Source organism: Phyllopteryx taeniolatus, chromosome 19 (genome assembly GCF_024500385.1).
Source record: "Phyllopteryx taeniolatus isolate TA_2022b chromosome 19, UOR_Ptae_1.2, whole genome shotgun sequence".
Taxonomy (NCBI): domain Eukaryota; kingdom Metazoa; phylum Chordata; class Actinopteri; order Syngnathiformes; family Syngnathidae; genus Phyllopteryx; species Phyllopteryx taeniolatus.
This window is the reverse complement of record NC_084520.1, coordinates 2,321,375-2,336,845: the sequence shown is the minus strand read 5'-3', so window position 1 is coordinate 2,336,845 and position 15,471 is coordinate 2,321,375. Positions and strand designations below refer to the sequence as shown.

General features: G+C 43.4%; 1 protein-coding gene across 1 annotated transcript in view; it reads right to left on the bottom strand.

The window, feature by feature from the left end:
• LOC133469204 (1-phosphatidylinositol 4,5-bisphosphate phosphodiesterase delta-3-A-like) overlaps window positions 1–15,471 on the bottom strand; it is a 90,104-nt gene that overhangs the window by 56,259 nt on the left and 18,374 nt on the right. Inside the window, exons 4-8 of the mRNA XM_061755983.1 lie at window positions 12,916–13,144; window positions 12,307–12,436; window positions 11,966–12,191; window positions 11,304–11,505; window positions 6,609–6,753 (exon numbers count right to left, since the gene is read on the bottom strand). Of these exons, the coding sequence (XP_061611967.1) occupies window positions 6,609–6,753; window positions 11,304–11,505; window positions 11,966–12,191; window positions 12,307–12,436; window positions 12,916–13,144 (932 nt within the window). The remainder of the gene's footprint in view (window positions 1–6,608; window positions 6,754–11,303; window positions 11,506–11,965; window positions 12,192–12,306; window positions 12,437–12,915; window positions 13,145–15,471) is intronic.

Below are 15,471 nucleotides of genomic sequence, written 5' to 3'. Positions count from 1 at the left end.
ATGGACAAGCCGTGATGAGCACAGAAGTCCAACAACAGAACACCGCTCGGTTTCTGATCGGGGGGGCCGTTTCTCCCAATCACGCCCTTCCAGGTCTCACTGTCATTGCCCACATGAGCATTGAAGTCCCCCAGCAGAATGGTGGTGTCGCCAGCGGGAGCGCTCTCCAGCACCCCCTCCAAGGACTCCAAAAAGGGTGGGTACTCTGAACTGCTGTTTGGTGTATAGGCACAAACAACAGTCAGGACCCGTCTCCCCACCCGAAGGCGGAGGGAGGCTCCCCTCTCGTCCACCTGGGTGAACCCCAACGTACAGGCGCCGAGCCGGGGGGCAATAAGTATACCCACACCTGCTCAGCGCCTCTCACTGTGGGCAAGAGTGGAAGAGGGTACAACCCCACTCGAGAGGACTGGTATCAGAGCCCAAGCTGTGCGTGGAGGCGAGTCCGACTATATCTAGTCGGAACTTCTCGACCTCACACACCAGCTCAGGCTCCTTCCCTGCCAGAGAGGTGACATTCCACGTCCCTAGAGCCAGCTTCTGTAGCCAGGGATCGGATCGCCAAGCTCCCCGCCTTCGGCCACCGCCCAGCTCGCACTGCACCCGACCCCTATGGCCCCTCCCACAGGTGGTGAGCCCATGGGAAGGGGGACCCACATTACCCTTTTGGGCTGCGCCCGGCCAGGCCCCATGGGTGCAGGCCCGGCCACCAAGCGCTCTCCTTCGAGCCCCACCTCCAGGCTTCAGAGGGGGGCCTCGGTGACCCGCGTCCGGGCAAGGGAAAACTGAGTCTATAGTTTGTCTTCTTCATAAGTAGTCTTTGAGCCGTGCTTTGTCTGGTCCCTCACCTGGGACCTGTTTGCCATGGGTGACCCGACAACTTAGCTCCTAGGATCATTGGGACACACAAACCCCTCCACCACGATAAGGTGACGGCTCAAGGAGGGGATTTTGATAACGTAAAAGGGGCATTCCCAGGGCATTAGTTATTTACAGAATGCGCCAAAACTGATATGATTGGAAATTACTTTTTTCATTTTCTTGAGCAAAACATACATAAAGAGAACTTGTTAGTGAAATATAGGCCCTCCGGTTGTAATAGGTTGTAGGCTGTTTGTGCTTTGTGGTGAGCAGGTTATCACAGTACTTTGGTGACCCTACAGAGGAGCAGTGGGTTCATGTGAAACACGTACTAAGATACCTCAAAGGCGCTTCTGAAAAAGGATTAGGTTTTAAAAGAAATGACAGTGAGAAACTCGGTCCAAAGGCCTACAGTCATGCTGACTGGGCAGCTGGTACCAGCGACAGGTGCAATCCCACAGGATACTGTGTGATTCTTATCAATAATAGCTCTCTAGTTTCATGATAATGAAGAAACATCCTACAGTTGCCCTCGCCACCTGTGAGGCGGAATACATGGCACTGGCTTCAACCATACAGGAGTGTCTATACTTTTATACACAGTATACAGTTACTAGGAGGGATTAATAATTACAGGTACACACCAACAATAGTACATGATGACAGCCAAGGGACAATCACTCTTGCCAAAAACCTGTCAACAGAGAGAAATATAAACATGTGGCCATAAAGTACCCCTTTATCGGGTCTACTGTGAGTGAGGGGAGACTCACTTCAGACTGATGACAAGGTTGCTGATATAATAACGGTAAGGTATTATTTTTGGAATTTGAAATGTGTAAGTCAGAGGTTCACACTCATTCTGTATTTTTTCTTCGTTTTGTTTAAATGACAACAGCATGAGTACAAGTGGATGTTAATAGATGCTGGACATAAGTCCACGGTTGATGTCCAATGATGTTCAGGCATTATGCTTGTGCCACAGTGAGGTGCTAAGACAGAGGGGGCATGCCATAGGGAGGCGTGCCCGCCCATCAAGATGCTTGTACCCTGCCACTTCTTTATAAGCAAACATTTTTGGGGTATTTTGGTAATTCCTTTGTGTTAAGAAATACTAATGTTGAGTTCTTTATCACTAAGACATTAAAAATATAAAAAACAATGGTGTGATTATTTTTGATTGATGGGAACCTAATCTTCAACGGCCTATCACAGCATTGGTGAAAAAAAAAGTCAGGCCACTGTGTAATGCATAGGCCTATGTGACATGCACATCATGTTGGCTCATAAAAGTCCCACACAATGTTTTTTTTAACTTCGAAGTGAATCTGCGAGTATTTTTGATAATTACTGACATTTGTATTATGGACTTATGCAAGTGGTTGAAAACTCAACCACCTCTAGTTGTATTAGCTGGGACTGACGTGGTTGAATCGGAATATACTGTGGCCCGTCGTGTATTCCTGATAAAAAAAAAAAAACACAGCTGCACCACGGTTTCCCGCGAAGATGGAAAATGCACAATACCTAACATACTTACCACATTCAAATGTGCACTGCAAGCTTCGACTACTGTTGCTGTGCCTGCAACCTACCCCTAACTTTCGAAGGTTCCACAGCAATGTGTGAAAACTATCATCGACGCAGTCGGTGCAGTATGCTGCCCAGACGCAAGACCCATGTGATTCAGCTTACTTTTGAAACGAACCTCACAAATTCCAAATTTGGAAGAATGCAGCATTGATGAGGCGGTTCAGTGCGGAGAGACGCCAGCTCCCACTATATTGAGACACTTCTCAAAGTACAGTGCCGTGAAAAAGTATTGTCCCCCTTATATTTTTGTATCGTTTCCCCACTTTGTTTAAAATCGTCAAACAAATGTAAATATCAGACAAATATACGGACACGGTTCGGCTTGAGGTCTCGAACTAATGGCTGAACATTCTCCTTTAGGATTTCCTGTAGAAGAGCAGAATTCCTGGTTCCATCAATCACAGCAAGTTTTCCAGGTCCTGAAGGCGAAAAGGAGCCTAAGACCATCACACTACCACCACCATGTTTGACTGTTGGTATGATGTATTTTTTCTGAAATACTGTGGTACATGTACGCCAGATGTAACAAGACACTCACCTTCCAAAAACTTTCATCTCATCAGTCCATATAACATTCTACTTTTTTTTTTTTTTTTTTTTTTTTTAAGTAAAACAAGCCTTTATGTTCTTTTTCGTCTACAGTGGTTTTCACCTTGGAACTCTGTCATCCATCCATCCATTTTCTTTACCGCTTATCCTCACTAGGGTCGCGGGCTGCTGGAGCCTATCCCAGCTATCTTCGTGCGGGACGTGGGGTACACCCTGAACCGGTCGCCAGCCAATCGCAGGGCACATAAAACAAACAACTATTCGCACTCACATTCACACCTAATTTAGACTCTTCAATCAACCGACCACGCATGTTTTTGGGATGTGGGAGGAGAAAAACGACCCAGGCACGGGGAGAACATGCAAACTCCACACAGGCGTGGCTGGGATTTGAACCCCGGTCCCCAGAACTGTGAGGGAGATGTGCTAGCCAGTCGAGCACCGTGCCGGCTGGAACCTGCCATGGATGCAAATTCTGCCTAGTCTCTTCCTCATTTCCATGTTCCATGTTTTCTCCATGTGAGGATAATGGCTCTCCCTATGGTTTGCTGACACCCTAAAGCTTCAGAAATGGCTTTCTTAACCCTTTCCAGACTGACAGATGTTAATTACTTTATTTCTCCATTGATCTGGAATTTCTTTGGATCATGTCATTTTGTTGCAGCTTTTTTAAATCTTTTGTCCGGCTTGACTTTGCCGGACAGATTCTTTTGTGATTTCTTGATTGAACAGGTCTGGAGGTTACCAGGCAACTCATTTTATGAACAGTACAACCACCATAATTCCTGAATAGTCTCTCACATAACTCCCATATCCACTCCCCAATAAATATAAGACCCACTTTACTTCATACTGCCATGCAGGGTTTGATGGGGCCCATAAATTCCCAAGTTAATGCCTTCATTAACAAAAACAATGGAACTCTTCTAACTAATGTATTTAGTAGTAATTTGAAATATTATATATTTCGAAAGCAGCTGCACTGTTAAAATGTATAGTCCCTTTTAATAAAGTCAAATAACCTTATGGATTATTTTTTTTAAAAACAGTCAACTCTTTTACACTTTTTAATGTTGTCTTCAGCATTCACTTTTGAGTTGTTTGCAAATACCCAGTGGCTACAAATGGAACTTTTCAATTGCTATTAAATTGGAGTAGTTATTTCATCAAGCTTTAATCATCCATTCATCCATTCTATGTACCGCTTATCCTCCTGATGTGTCACTTTAGGATGTGCTGGAACCCAACTCAGCTGACTTTGGGCGAGAGGCAGGGCACACCCTGAACTGCTCACCAGCCAATCGCAGGGCACATATACTGTAAAAACAACCAACCATTCCCACTCACATTCACACTTACGGGCAATTTTTAGAGTCTTTTCATCGAATCTACCTTGCATGTTTTTGGAATGTGGGAGGAAACCGGCGTACTTTTAATCATTTTAAACATAATTATCCAACAAAAAAATTGTGGCTCGTAAAAATACCAAGTGGGTACTGACTCTGGGAAGCCACTAGCCACAGTGCTGAGGGAGCAAAACAAGTTAGTGTCAAGCACTGCAAGGTACCCAGATTTAATAGATAAGGGCATTCAAGAAAATACTCGCAAATTCAATTCTCCTTTACTTAAAAAATTAACTACAATTCCTCTCTCCCTGCATATGTTTAGTTGAGTGGGTGTAGTTTTCTAAGAAACAAGGCCAAAAAAGCCACGGTGAATGTTCCCACACAGTAAATATGCCATGTTTGGCTAAATATACTCTTACTTCATCGTCATTAATCCGAATTCAACAATTTAACAAAGGTCATGTAAATCGAAAAAATATGAGTTTGATTTATTTCAAAAAGAGGGCCAATAATTCTGACATCAACTTGATGACTGTGGGATGAGATGACATTTTGGCAATTGAAAACTCCATCCATTTTACAACTGTCACCCAATTACAAAAATAGTACAGGCATAGCCCTCCATCCATCCATTTTCCGTACCACTTATGCTGACTAGGGTCACGGGGATGCTGGAGCCTATCCCAGCTGACTCTGGGCAAGAGAAGAGGTACTCCCTGAACTGGTCGCCAGCCAATCGCAGGGCACATATAAATAAACAAATATTCGCATTCACATTCACACCAATGGGAAATTTAGAGTCTTCAATTAACCTACCATGCATGTTTTTGGGGTGTTGGAGGAAACCGGAGCACCTAGAGAAAACCCACGCAGGCATGGGGAGAACATGGAAACTTCACACGGGCGAGGCCAGATTTGAACCTGGGTTCTCAGAACTGTGAGGCAGATGTGCTAACCAGTCGTCCACCGTGCCGCCTACAAGCATAGCACTTTTTAAAAAATATATCCATCCATCCATTTTCTGAGCCGCTTCTCCTCACTAGGGTCGCGGGCGTGCTGGAGCTTATCCCATCTGTCATTGGGCAGGAGGCGGGGTACACCCTGAACTGGTTGCCAGCCAATCGCAGGGCACATAGAAACAAACAACCATTCGCACTCACAGTCATGCCTACGGGCAATTTAGAGTCTCCAATTAATGCATGTTTATGGGATGTGGGAGGAAACCGGAGTGCCCGGAGAAAACCCACGCAGGCACGGGGAGAACATGCAAACGCCACACAGGTGGGGACTGGGATTGAACCCGGGTCCTCAGAACTGTGAGGCTGACGCTCTAACCAGTCGTCCACCGTGCCGCCTAAAAAATATATATACAACAGAAATTTGATTTAGCTGTCCATTACAGCTGATTGTTTGTTTTATTGAAAAACATTTTTTGTAACCATAGGCGCCCACATTAGTGTACAGTCCAAAATTATTGTTTTGTACTTTTTTTGTGGCCTAAAACGCCCTCTGCAGTACAAAGTTATTGTAAATAAATATAAAAAAAGATGAAAATGTTTGAGATGTTGAATATTTAAGTTTTATCCAAACTTACCACGCTGGTGTGCTGGATGGTGACACTGTTGACGTACTGATATTGGAGTCAAGGCAGTCGCATTCATGAGCTGTGAAAAATGAGTGGGCTTCCTATTTCCAAATCTGTTGCCATAGACGAACGGCTTTGACAAAAAAATATTACTGTATAGCATGTAATAATAGCATGTTCCAGACTCCGGAGACTTGTGTTACATATTTCTCCTTAAGTTAACACTGCAGCCATGTGCGCACTCTCTGCACAGAGCTCTGTGTGACCATAGAAAGAACTACTGCCATCTATACAATGCCTGGGAATGTACGCATTCAACATGGCTCCCATAGGTCAATGCCCGGAAATATGTGTGTATGAAATATGTGTCTCAGCCTAATATTGCGCCACAGTGCCAGAAAACAGCCTTCAATTCTGGAACTGACGCTTTGTCAACGCCAGTTTAAGTGACAATTGGAAGCTATTTTTGGACACATGTCCTGTCCAAAGTCTATTATTTCAGATATCCATGAAATCAAGGACCGTAAAAACGAGGTTCCGCTGTTTATATAATCTGTACAACAAGCTTCACATTTTTACTGCTCAACAGAGTAAAAAATAGATGTTCAGTGGGGAGAGCAATAGGTAGACACCTGTATTTGTTCATTTTGAATGGTAATGTGTTTTGGCCTTACCTTAAATGCATACTTGTTGATTGTCTCTATGACGTCGACAAAAGGCACTTTGGAGGTGAGCGTGTAGCCATGGTAGATGACTGGCTGTCCTTTATCTCCATCCCAACAGTCCAACTCCACACAGCGACAACCATGATTCAGGACTCTAAAAGAAATGAGATAACTTTGTGTATGTGATTGACAACATGTTCTTTTATATTTTATTTTGTAGTTCAGCAAGAGCTGCAATTTACACTACGAGCACATGGGATATAGGTATACTTCATGAATTAGCGCAAGACTGCGATCATTCTTAAAGTAGCAATTTAGACACACACAGACCAGAACAATGATGAATGATACCCAATACAACAGCTTTTCGAAACACGCAACCTTTATATTGCATTAATAACTTTGTTTTGAGCGACACTGTCAGAAGGTATTCATTAAACCCTCTTCTTATGTTGCAGATCAAATTGAACAGTTTTAAGTTTATAAACTTGGAACTAATGCAACAAAATTTTGAATAAAATGGAGGATAAAACTTTTTTATCCAGTGCAATGGGGGCAAAAGCCAGTACAAACTGTAGGCCCAGATAAATACAGAGGGTTGGTTCAGGAAGGAAATCTGGCTTAAAACTTTGCCAAACAAATAAGAGCATTCAGCCAAAGAATTCCATACCAGATTGGTCGTGGCCCGGGTTAACAACGTCCACCGTTAATCTACCGGGCGCCGGTGGAAATTCAGCTACTGTGGGTTGAAGACACACGAGAGGTGGAAAGTGGGTTCTTAGGCAGAAAGAGAAGAACTGAGAGCACAGACCACAGAGCCTAGAACTGAATTTGGGGAATTTGAATGTTGGCACTATGACAGGAAAAGCTCGGGAGTTGGTTGAAAGTATGATTAGAAGAAAGGTTGATATATTGTGTGTCCAGGAGAGATGGTGGAAAGGCAGTAAGGCGAGAAGTTTAGGGGCAGGGTTCAAAGTATTTTACCATGGTGTAGATGGGAAGAGAAATTGAGTAGGGGTCTATTTTAAAGGAAGAGTTAGCTCAGAATGTCCAGATCAAGTGATGAGGCTGAAACTTGAAATTGAAGGTGTTATGTATAATGTGATTAGTGGCTATGCCCCACGGGTAGGATGCGACGTAGAGGTGAAAGAGAAATTCTGGAAGGAGCTAGACAAAGTAGTTCTGAGCATCACAGACAGAGAGAGTGTCGTGATTGGTGCAGACTGTAATGGACCTGTTGGTGAAGGAAACAGGTGATGAAGAAGTGATGGGTGAATTAGGCAATCAGAAAAGGAACTTGTAGGGACAGATGGTGACAGACTTTGCAAAAAGGATGGAAATGGCTTTCTTCCAGAAGAGACAGGAACATAGGCTGACCTACAAGAGCGGAGCCAGAAGCAGACAGGTGGATGACATCATGTGCAGATGATGTAATCTAAGGGATGTTACTGACTGTAAGGTAGTGGTAGGGGAGATTGTGGCTTGACAGCATAGGATGGTGGTGTGTATGATGACTCTGGTGGTGGGGTGGAAGATAGAGGAGAGAACCATGTGGTGGAAGCTGAGAAAGGAAGAGTGTTCCGCGGCTTTTCGAGAAGAGGTGAGACAGGCTCTCGGTGGACAGGAGGAGCTTCGAGAAGACTGGACCACTGCAGCCAACGTGATCAGAGAGGCAGGCAGGAGAGTACTTGGTGTATCTTCTGGCAGGAAAGGAGAGAAGGAGACTTGGTGGTGGAACCTCACAGTACAGGAAATCATACAAGGAAAAGGTTAGCTAAGAAGAAATGGGACACTGAGAGGACCGAGGAGAGGAGAAAGGAATACATTGAGATGCGACGTAAGGGCAAAGGTAGAGGTGGTGAAGGCCAAAAAAAGGAATATGATGACTTGCATGCCAGGTTGGACAATAAAGAAGGAGAAAATGATCTATACAGGTTGGCCAGACAGAGGGATAGAGATGGGAAGGATGTGCAGCAGGTAAGCGTGATTAAGGATAGAGATGGGAACGTGTTGACTGGTGCCAGTAGTGGACAGAGGGAAAGAATACTTTGATGAGTTGATGAATGAGGAAAATGAGAGAAAGAGAAAGAAGAGTAGAAGAGGCAAGTGTGGTGGACTAGAAAGTAGCAATGATTAGAAAGGGGGAAGTTAGACAGTCACGAAAGAGGATGGAAAACAAAAAGGCACTTGATCCTGATTATATACCTTTGGAGGTATGGAAGCATCTAGGAGAGGTGGATGTGGAGTTTTTGACCAGCTTGTTCAACAGAATTCTATCAGATGAGAAAATGCCTGAGGAATGGAGGAAAAGTGTGCTGGTGCCCATTTTTAAGAACAAGGGTGATGTGCAGAGCTGTGGGAACTATAGAGGACTAAAGTTGATGAGCCACACAATGAAGTTATGGGAAAGAGTAGTGGAGGGTAGACAGATGTGATTATTTTCGAGCATCAGTATGGGTTCAAGCCTAGAAAGAGTACCACAGATTTATTATTTGCTTTGAGGATGTTGATGCAAAAGTACAAAGAAGGTCAGAAGGAGCTACATTGTGTCTTTGTACATCTAGAGAAAGCCTACCCAGACTACTCAGAGAGGAACTGTGGTACTGCATGCAAGTATGTTAGAATAATACAGGACATGTACGAGAGTGGCGGCACGGTGGCCAACTGGTTAGCACATCTGCCTAACAGTTCTGAAGACCGGTTTCCTCCCACATCCCAAAAATATGCGTGGTAGGCTGATTGAAGACTCTAAATTGCCCGTAGGTGAGAATGTGAGTGTGAATGGTTGTTTGTTTATAAATGCCCTGCAATTGGCTCGCGACCAGTACAGGACGTACCCCGCCTCCCGCCCGCAGATAGCTGGGATAGGCTCCAGCACACCCACGACCCTTGTGAGGATAAGCGCTCCAGAAAACGGATGGATGGATGAATGGATGTACAATGTATGAGGGCAGCAGTACTGTAGGTGTGACAGAGGAATTTAAGGTGGAGGTGGGACTGCATCAGGGATCAGCCCTGAGCCCCTTCCTGTGTGCAGTGGTGATGGATAGGCTTACAGATTAGGTTAGACTGGAATCCTCATGGGCCATGATGTTCGCAGATGACATTGTGATCGGCAGAGAAAGCAGGGAGCTGGTGGAGGAACAGTTAGAAAGGTGCTATGCACTAGAAAGGCGAGGAATGAAGATTAGCCGAAGACAGAACATATATATGAGACGGGTGGAGTGGGAAGAGTGAGGCTTCAGGGAGAAGAGATAGCGAGGGTGGAGGACTTTAAATACTTGGTGTCAACAGTCAAGAGCAATGGTGAGTGTGGTCAGGAAGTGTAGAAATGGGTCCGAGCATGTTGGAACGGGTGGAGGAAGGTGTCAGGTGTGTTATGTGACAGAAGATTATCTGGTAGGCTGAAGGGCAAAGTTTATAAAACAGTGGTGAGTCCAGCCATGATGTACAGATTAGAGACAGTGGCACTGAAGAGACAACAGGAAGCAGAACTGGAGGTGGCGGAAATGAAGATAGTGAGGTTCTCTCGAGGAGTGACCAGGTTGGATAGGATTAGAAAAGAGCTCGTCAGAGGGACAGCCAAGGTTAGATGTTTTGGAGACAAAGTTAAAGAGAGCAGACTTTGATGGTTTGGACATGTCCAGAGAGATAGTGAGTATATTGGTGGAAGGGTGATGAGGATGGAGCTGCCAGGCAAAAGAACTCGAGGAAGACCAAAGAGAAGGTTCATGGACGTACTGAGGAAAGAGATGAGGGCAGTTGGTGTTAGAGAGGAGGATGGAGGAGATAGGCTTACATGGAAAAGGATGACACGCTGTGGCGACCCCTCACGGGACAAGCCAAAAGGAAAAGAAGGAGGATAAATCGTTTTCTTGTTGGTCTTATTCAGCCCGACAAGGAGCTAAAAGAGTGGAGAAATATACCCAATTGTGTGTTAAATTGGGTTTGGGTAATTTTATCAAATGCTGTGTTATTTTTATGCCAGATGGAATGGGACACTTTCCAAAAAGTTCAATTTGTCTTGTCATCTATAGAAAATGTCTCTAAATGACTTGGGAATCATCAAGACGTTTCTTGGCAAATGCAAGATGAGTCTTTGTTTTCTTTTCTGTCATTTGTGGTTTTTGCCTTGGAACGCTCCCTTGGGGGTCATTTTTTGCCAAGTGTCTTTCTTATGGTTGAGTCATGAACACTGACTTTAAAGGAGGCCCGCAATTCTTTTCTCTTTGCATTTTTTGTGACCTCCTAAATGATTAATTGTTGCACTCTTGAAGTAATTTTGGTTGACATGGGAACATTCACCACTGTTCCCAGTCTTCTCTGTCTGTGGATAATGGTTCTGACAGTGGTTATCTGGAGTCCCAAAGCATTTCTTTTTGAGAACATTCATTATTGTCTGACAGGTAGTATTTAAATTAATTCTTGATTCAACATATCTGGTGATTATCAGGCATGGGTGTGGCCAGTGAAATTGAACTGAGCTTTCCCAAAACTGGTTTATCACGGATAACTCATGATTTATAAATGACTTTTTCGCACTACATTTTGGATTTACTTGGATTGTCTTTGTGAGATTTTAAAATTGTCTTGACGAGCCAAACCCTTTGAGTGTGATTAATATGCACACAAAAATGTTAAATATTTTTTCACGGCACTGTAAATACATACTAAAAAATGGTAGCGATTCCTTTTCTTTCTTACCGGATATATGGCTCGACGCCACTCTCCCCGGTCAGCTGGTCCTTAGTCAAGTACGTGTTGTGGGAAGAGGAGATGAAGTAGTGTGCTAGAGGTTGTTTCATGTTTTGATAAACCCAAACATGGTCTGGGTCGAACACAGAATTCTCCTTGGACAGCATATACATGGTGAAACCATTGAGTGTCATCAAATGGTTCCTCTGAGCTGTGTTTGGGCAAAAGGCAAAAAACATGACAACAAGGGAATTAATGAACTTCCTTGTGGATATCTTTTGTCAATGGGATTCCATTCAATTCTATTTTAAATGCTTTTTAATTTTTTTTGTAGCTCACCTGGAAACTTGTTTGCCTGCGCTATTATTGTTTTTGGAACTTTTTTTTAAAAACAATTTTGAAATCCCCTTATGCAGTGGGTCAAATTGACCCATGAAACGTTTTCATGAAAAGGAAATTTTATTTTAGTATCAAGTATTCTTTGCGTAGTAAGTGTAGTGGCTTAATAATTGGAATCAACGTTACAAAGTGATTGAAATTGTGAGTAATTAAGAGTTAATCAGTAGATGTAAACATTGTTAATTGGTCATTTTTGGATTATGGGTCAAATTGATCAGAGGGTTAATGAACACATACCGCATGACTTTGAATGTTTATGTTTAGGAGCATACCCCATTCATTAAGTTCATAAGTGAGTATCAGGCTTTGGGCATGTGTGAATGAAGAATCCTCCCCCTGATCATTCAGGAAATCCCTCAGGTCTGCAGTTGAGAGGACACATCCGTTGGTGGAATATAGCATAAAGACAGCATCTAGCTCAGGTCTCCGCAACAACTCTCTGCAGAAAACTTCGATTTCCCCATGGTCCAATCGGCCATCGGCTGAGTGATCACATTTCTGTTAAAGAATCATGCGAGAGTAAGATACATAATACAACTGTTAATGATTCTGTGTTAACAATACAGTAGATGTGAAGTTAAACAATAATCGTCTTATGTGGCAGGATACACACCTGGAAAAGTTCGCGAGCATATTGGTCACTCAAGTCAATATTGATCATTTGTAGCAATGTCTGCACTTCCTCATAACTCATTTTATCATCACGATTCTTATCAGCCCGACTCAGGTAAGCATGAATCCAGGTAAAACATGTATGATCAAGGAAGATGTCACACTCGAGTAAAATTCTATTTTACACAGCTGATGATAATATTTAGACGGCTTGTGTTGAATTTAAACTAACATTGGATTACAGGGATTTAATGTACGCCAACCAGCTACAACACTCTGACCACAAACTAATGAGTTCCAACACAAGATCTGTAAAAGATAGTAAAAACTGGGCTTAGTTTGTACAAACACTATCATCTCATCAATGTTGAAAGAGTTTTAGAATATCGAAAGAATCGTCTGAATAATAATTAGCTCTTCTAATGGTGAATTGTCAAACTCATCAACAATAAATGTGTCTATGTATAATTTCTTATTAGAGGTTTTATGGCTTTTTGACTTTACAAAACAGATAATTACACATAATACTTGTATATACCTAATTCTGGCTGTTTGCATGTGGCATACTGTAAAAACATGGCCAGAATACTCCACTTTTATCTAAGGATATTGATCAAGTTTCTCCTTGTGGGTCATGTTGCTAATCCTCTCTTGCAGTGTCCGGATGCCACGGGTCCAATGAAAAGCCTCCTCGTGGTTTTGGCAGAGAAGATCCAGATTCTTTCGGGGACCTTTGAAGACCACCGTCAAACACCGTCCTTCAGGAACTGTACCAACCATCTGCCTCAATGTCTCCGAATGACAGCCCTCACATACGCACTCCACCTCTGTGACAGAGACTGGGAGGGAGATGAAGAGAGAAGAAACAAAAAAATCAAGTTATTTGTACTATTCTTCTTCTTTTTTTTCTTTTGGCTTGACTCAGTCGGGGTCGCCACAGCGCATCATCCTTTTCCATGTAAGCCTATCTTCTGTATCCTCCTCTCAAACACCAACTGTCCTCACGTCTTCCCTCACTATCTATCTATCAAACTTTCTGAGTCCTTCCTCTAGTTCTCTTGTCTGGCAGCTCCATATTTCATCATCTCTCCTGTGGACATCAAAGTCTGCTTTCTCTACCTTAGTCTCCAAATCATCTAATCTTGGCTGCCCCTCTGATGATTTCATTCTAATCCTACCCAACCTGGTCACTCCTAGAGAGAACCTCAACATCTTCATTTCCGCCACTTACAGCTCTCCTTCGTCTCTTCACTGGCACTGTCTCTAATCCGTAGATTATGTTTTGGCCTCACCACTTTCTTTGCCCTTAATTCTAGCAGAGACTCTTCTGCCACATAACACCTGCCACTTTCTTCCACCTGTTCCAACTTGCTTGGATCAGTTTCTTTACCTCCTTCCTACACTCACCATTGCTCTGGACTGTTGACCCTAAGTATAGGTTCTCCACCCTCGCTATCTCTTCTCCCTATAGCCTCACTCTTCCCCCTCCACCCCGCTCATTCAAGCACATAGAGTATATTATGTCTTCGGCTAATCTTTATTTCTCTCCTTTCCAGTGCATTCCTCCACCTTTCTAAATGTTCCCCCACCTGCTCCCTGCTTTCACTGCAGATCACATCATTTCAAAGATGATCGCTGACGCAGTCGCATCTCCACCTTAAACTCCTCTGTCACACCTACAGCACACCTCAGCACTGTTCTGCTGCCCTCATACATTACATGTCCTGTACTATTCTAACATACTTCTCTGCCACTCCATATTTCCCCATGTAGTACCACAGTTCCTTTATGGGTAGTCTGTCATTGGCTTTCTCCAGATCTACAAAGACACAATGCAGCTACAAAGACACAATCCAGCTCATTCTCTTTCGTCCTCTCAGTATCCCACTTCTTCTTAGCTAACCTCTTTCCTTCATGTTGTGGTTATTATTGATGATTGTGTTGAGCAACATCAGCCTCATTTGCTTAAGCTACCCTGAACTAAAACCCCAATTCCAATGAAGTTGGGACGTTGTGTTAAACATAAATAAAAACAGAATACAATGAATTACAAATCATGTTCAACCGATATTTAATTGACAACTTGATTGTTTTAGCAAATAATCATTAACTTGGAATTTTATGGCTGCAACACATTCCACAAAAGATGGGACAGGGTCATGTTTACCACTGTGTTACATCAACTTTTCTTTTAACAACATTCAATAAACGTTAGGGAACTGAGGACACTAATTGTTGAAGCTTTGCAGGTGGAATTCTTTCCCATTCTTGCTCGATGTACAGCTTCAGCTGTTCAACAGTCCGGGGTCTCCGTTGTCGTATTTTACGCTTCATAATGCGCCACACATTTTCAATGGGAGACAAGTCTGGACTGCAGGCAGCCCAGTCTAGTGCCCACACTCTTTTAATACGAAGCCACGCTGTTATAACACGTGCAGAATGTGGTTTGGCATTGTCTTGCTGAAATAACCAGGGGCTTCCATGAAAAAGACGTTGCTTGGATGGCAGCATATGTTTCTCCAAAACCTGTATGTACCTTTCAGCATTAATGGTGCCTTCACAGATGTGTAAGTTACCCATGCCATTGGCACTAACACAGCCTCATACCATCACAGATGCTGGCTTTTGAACTTTGCATCCATAACAGTACGGGTGGTTCTTTTACTCTTTGGCCAGGAGGACACAACGTCCACAATTTCCAAAAACAATTTGAAATGTGGACTCGTCAGACCACAGAACACTTTTCCACTTTGCATCAGTCCATCTTAGGTGAGCTCGGGCCCAGAGAAGCCGTCGGGGTTTCTGGGTATTGTTGATAAATGGGTTTTGCTTTGCATAGTAGAGTTTCAAGTTGCACTTACAGATGTAGCGCCGAACTGTATTTAGTGACATTGGTTTTCTGAAGCGTTCCTGAGCCCATGTGGTGATATCCTTTACACACCAATGTCGGTTTGTGATGCAGTGCCGCCTGAGGGATCGAAGGTCACGGGCATTCAATGTTGGTTTTCGGCCTTGCCGCTTACATGCAGTCATTTCTCCAGATTCTCTGAACCTTTTGATGATATGGACCGTAGATGATTAAATCCCTAAATTCCTTGCAATTGTACGCTGAGGAATATTGTCCTTAAACTGTTCGACTATTTTCTCACGCACTTGTTCACAAAGA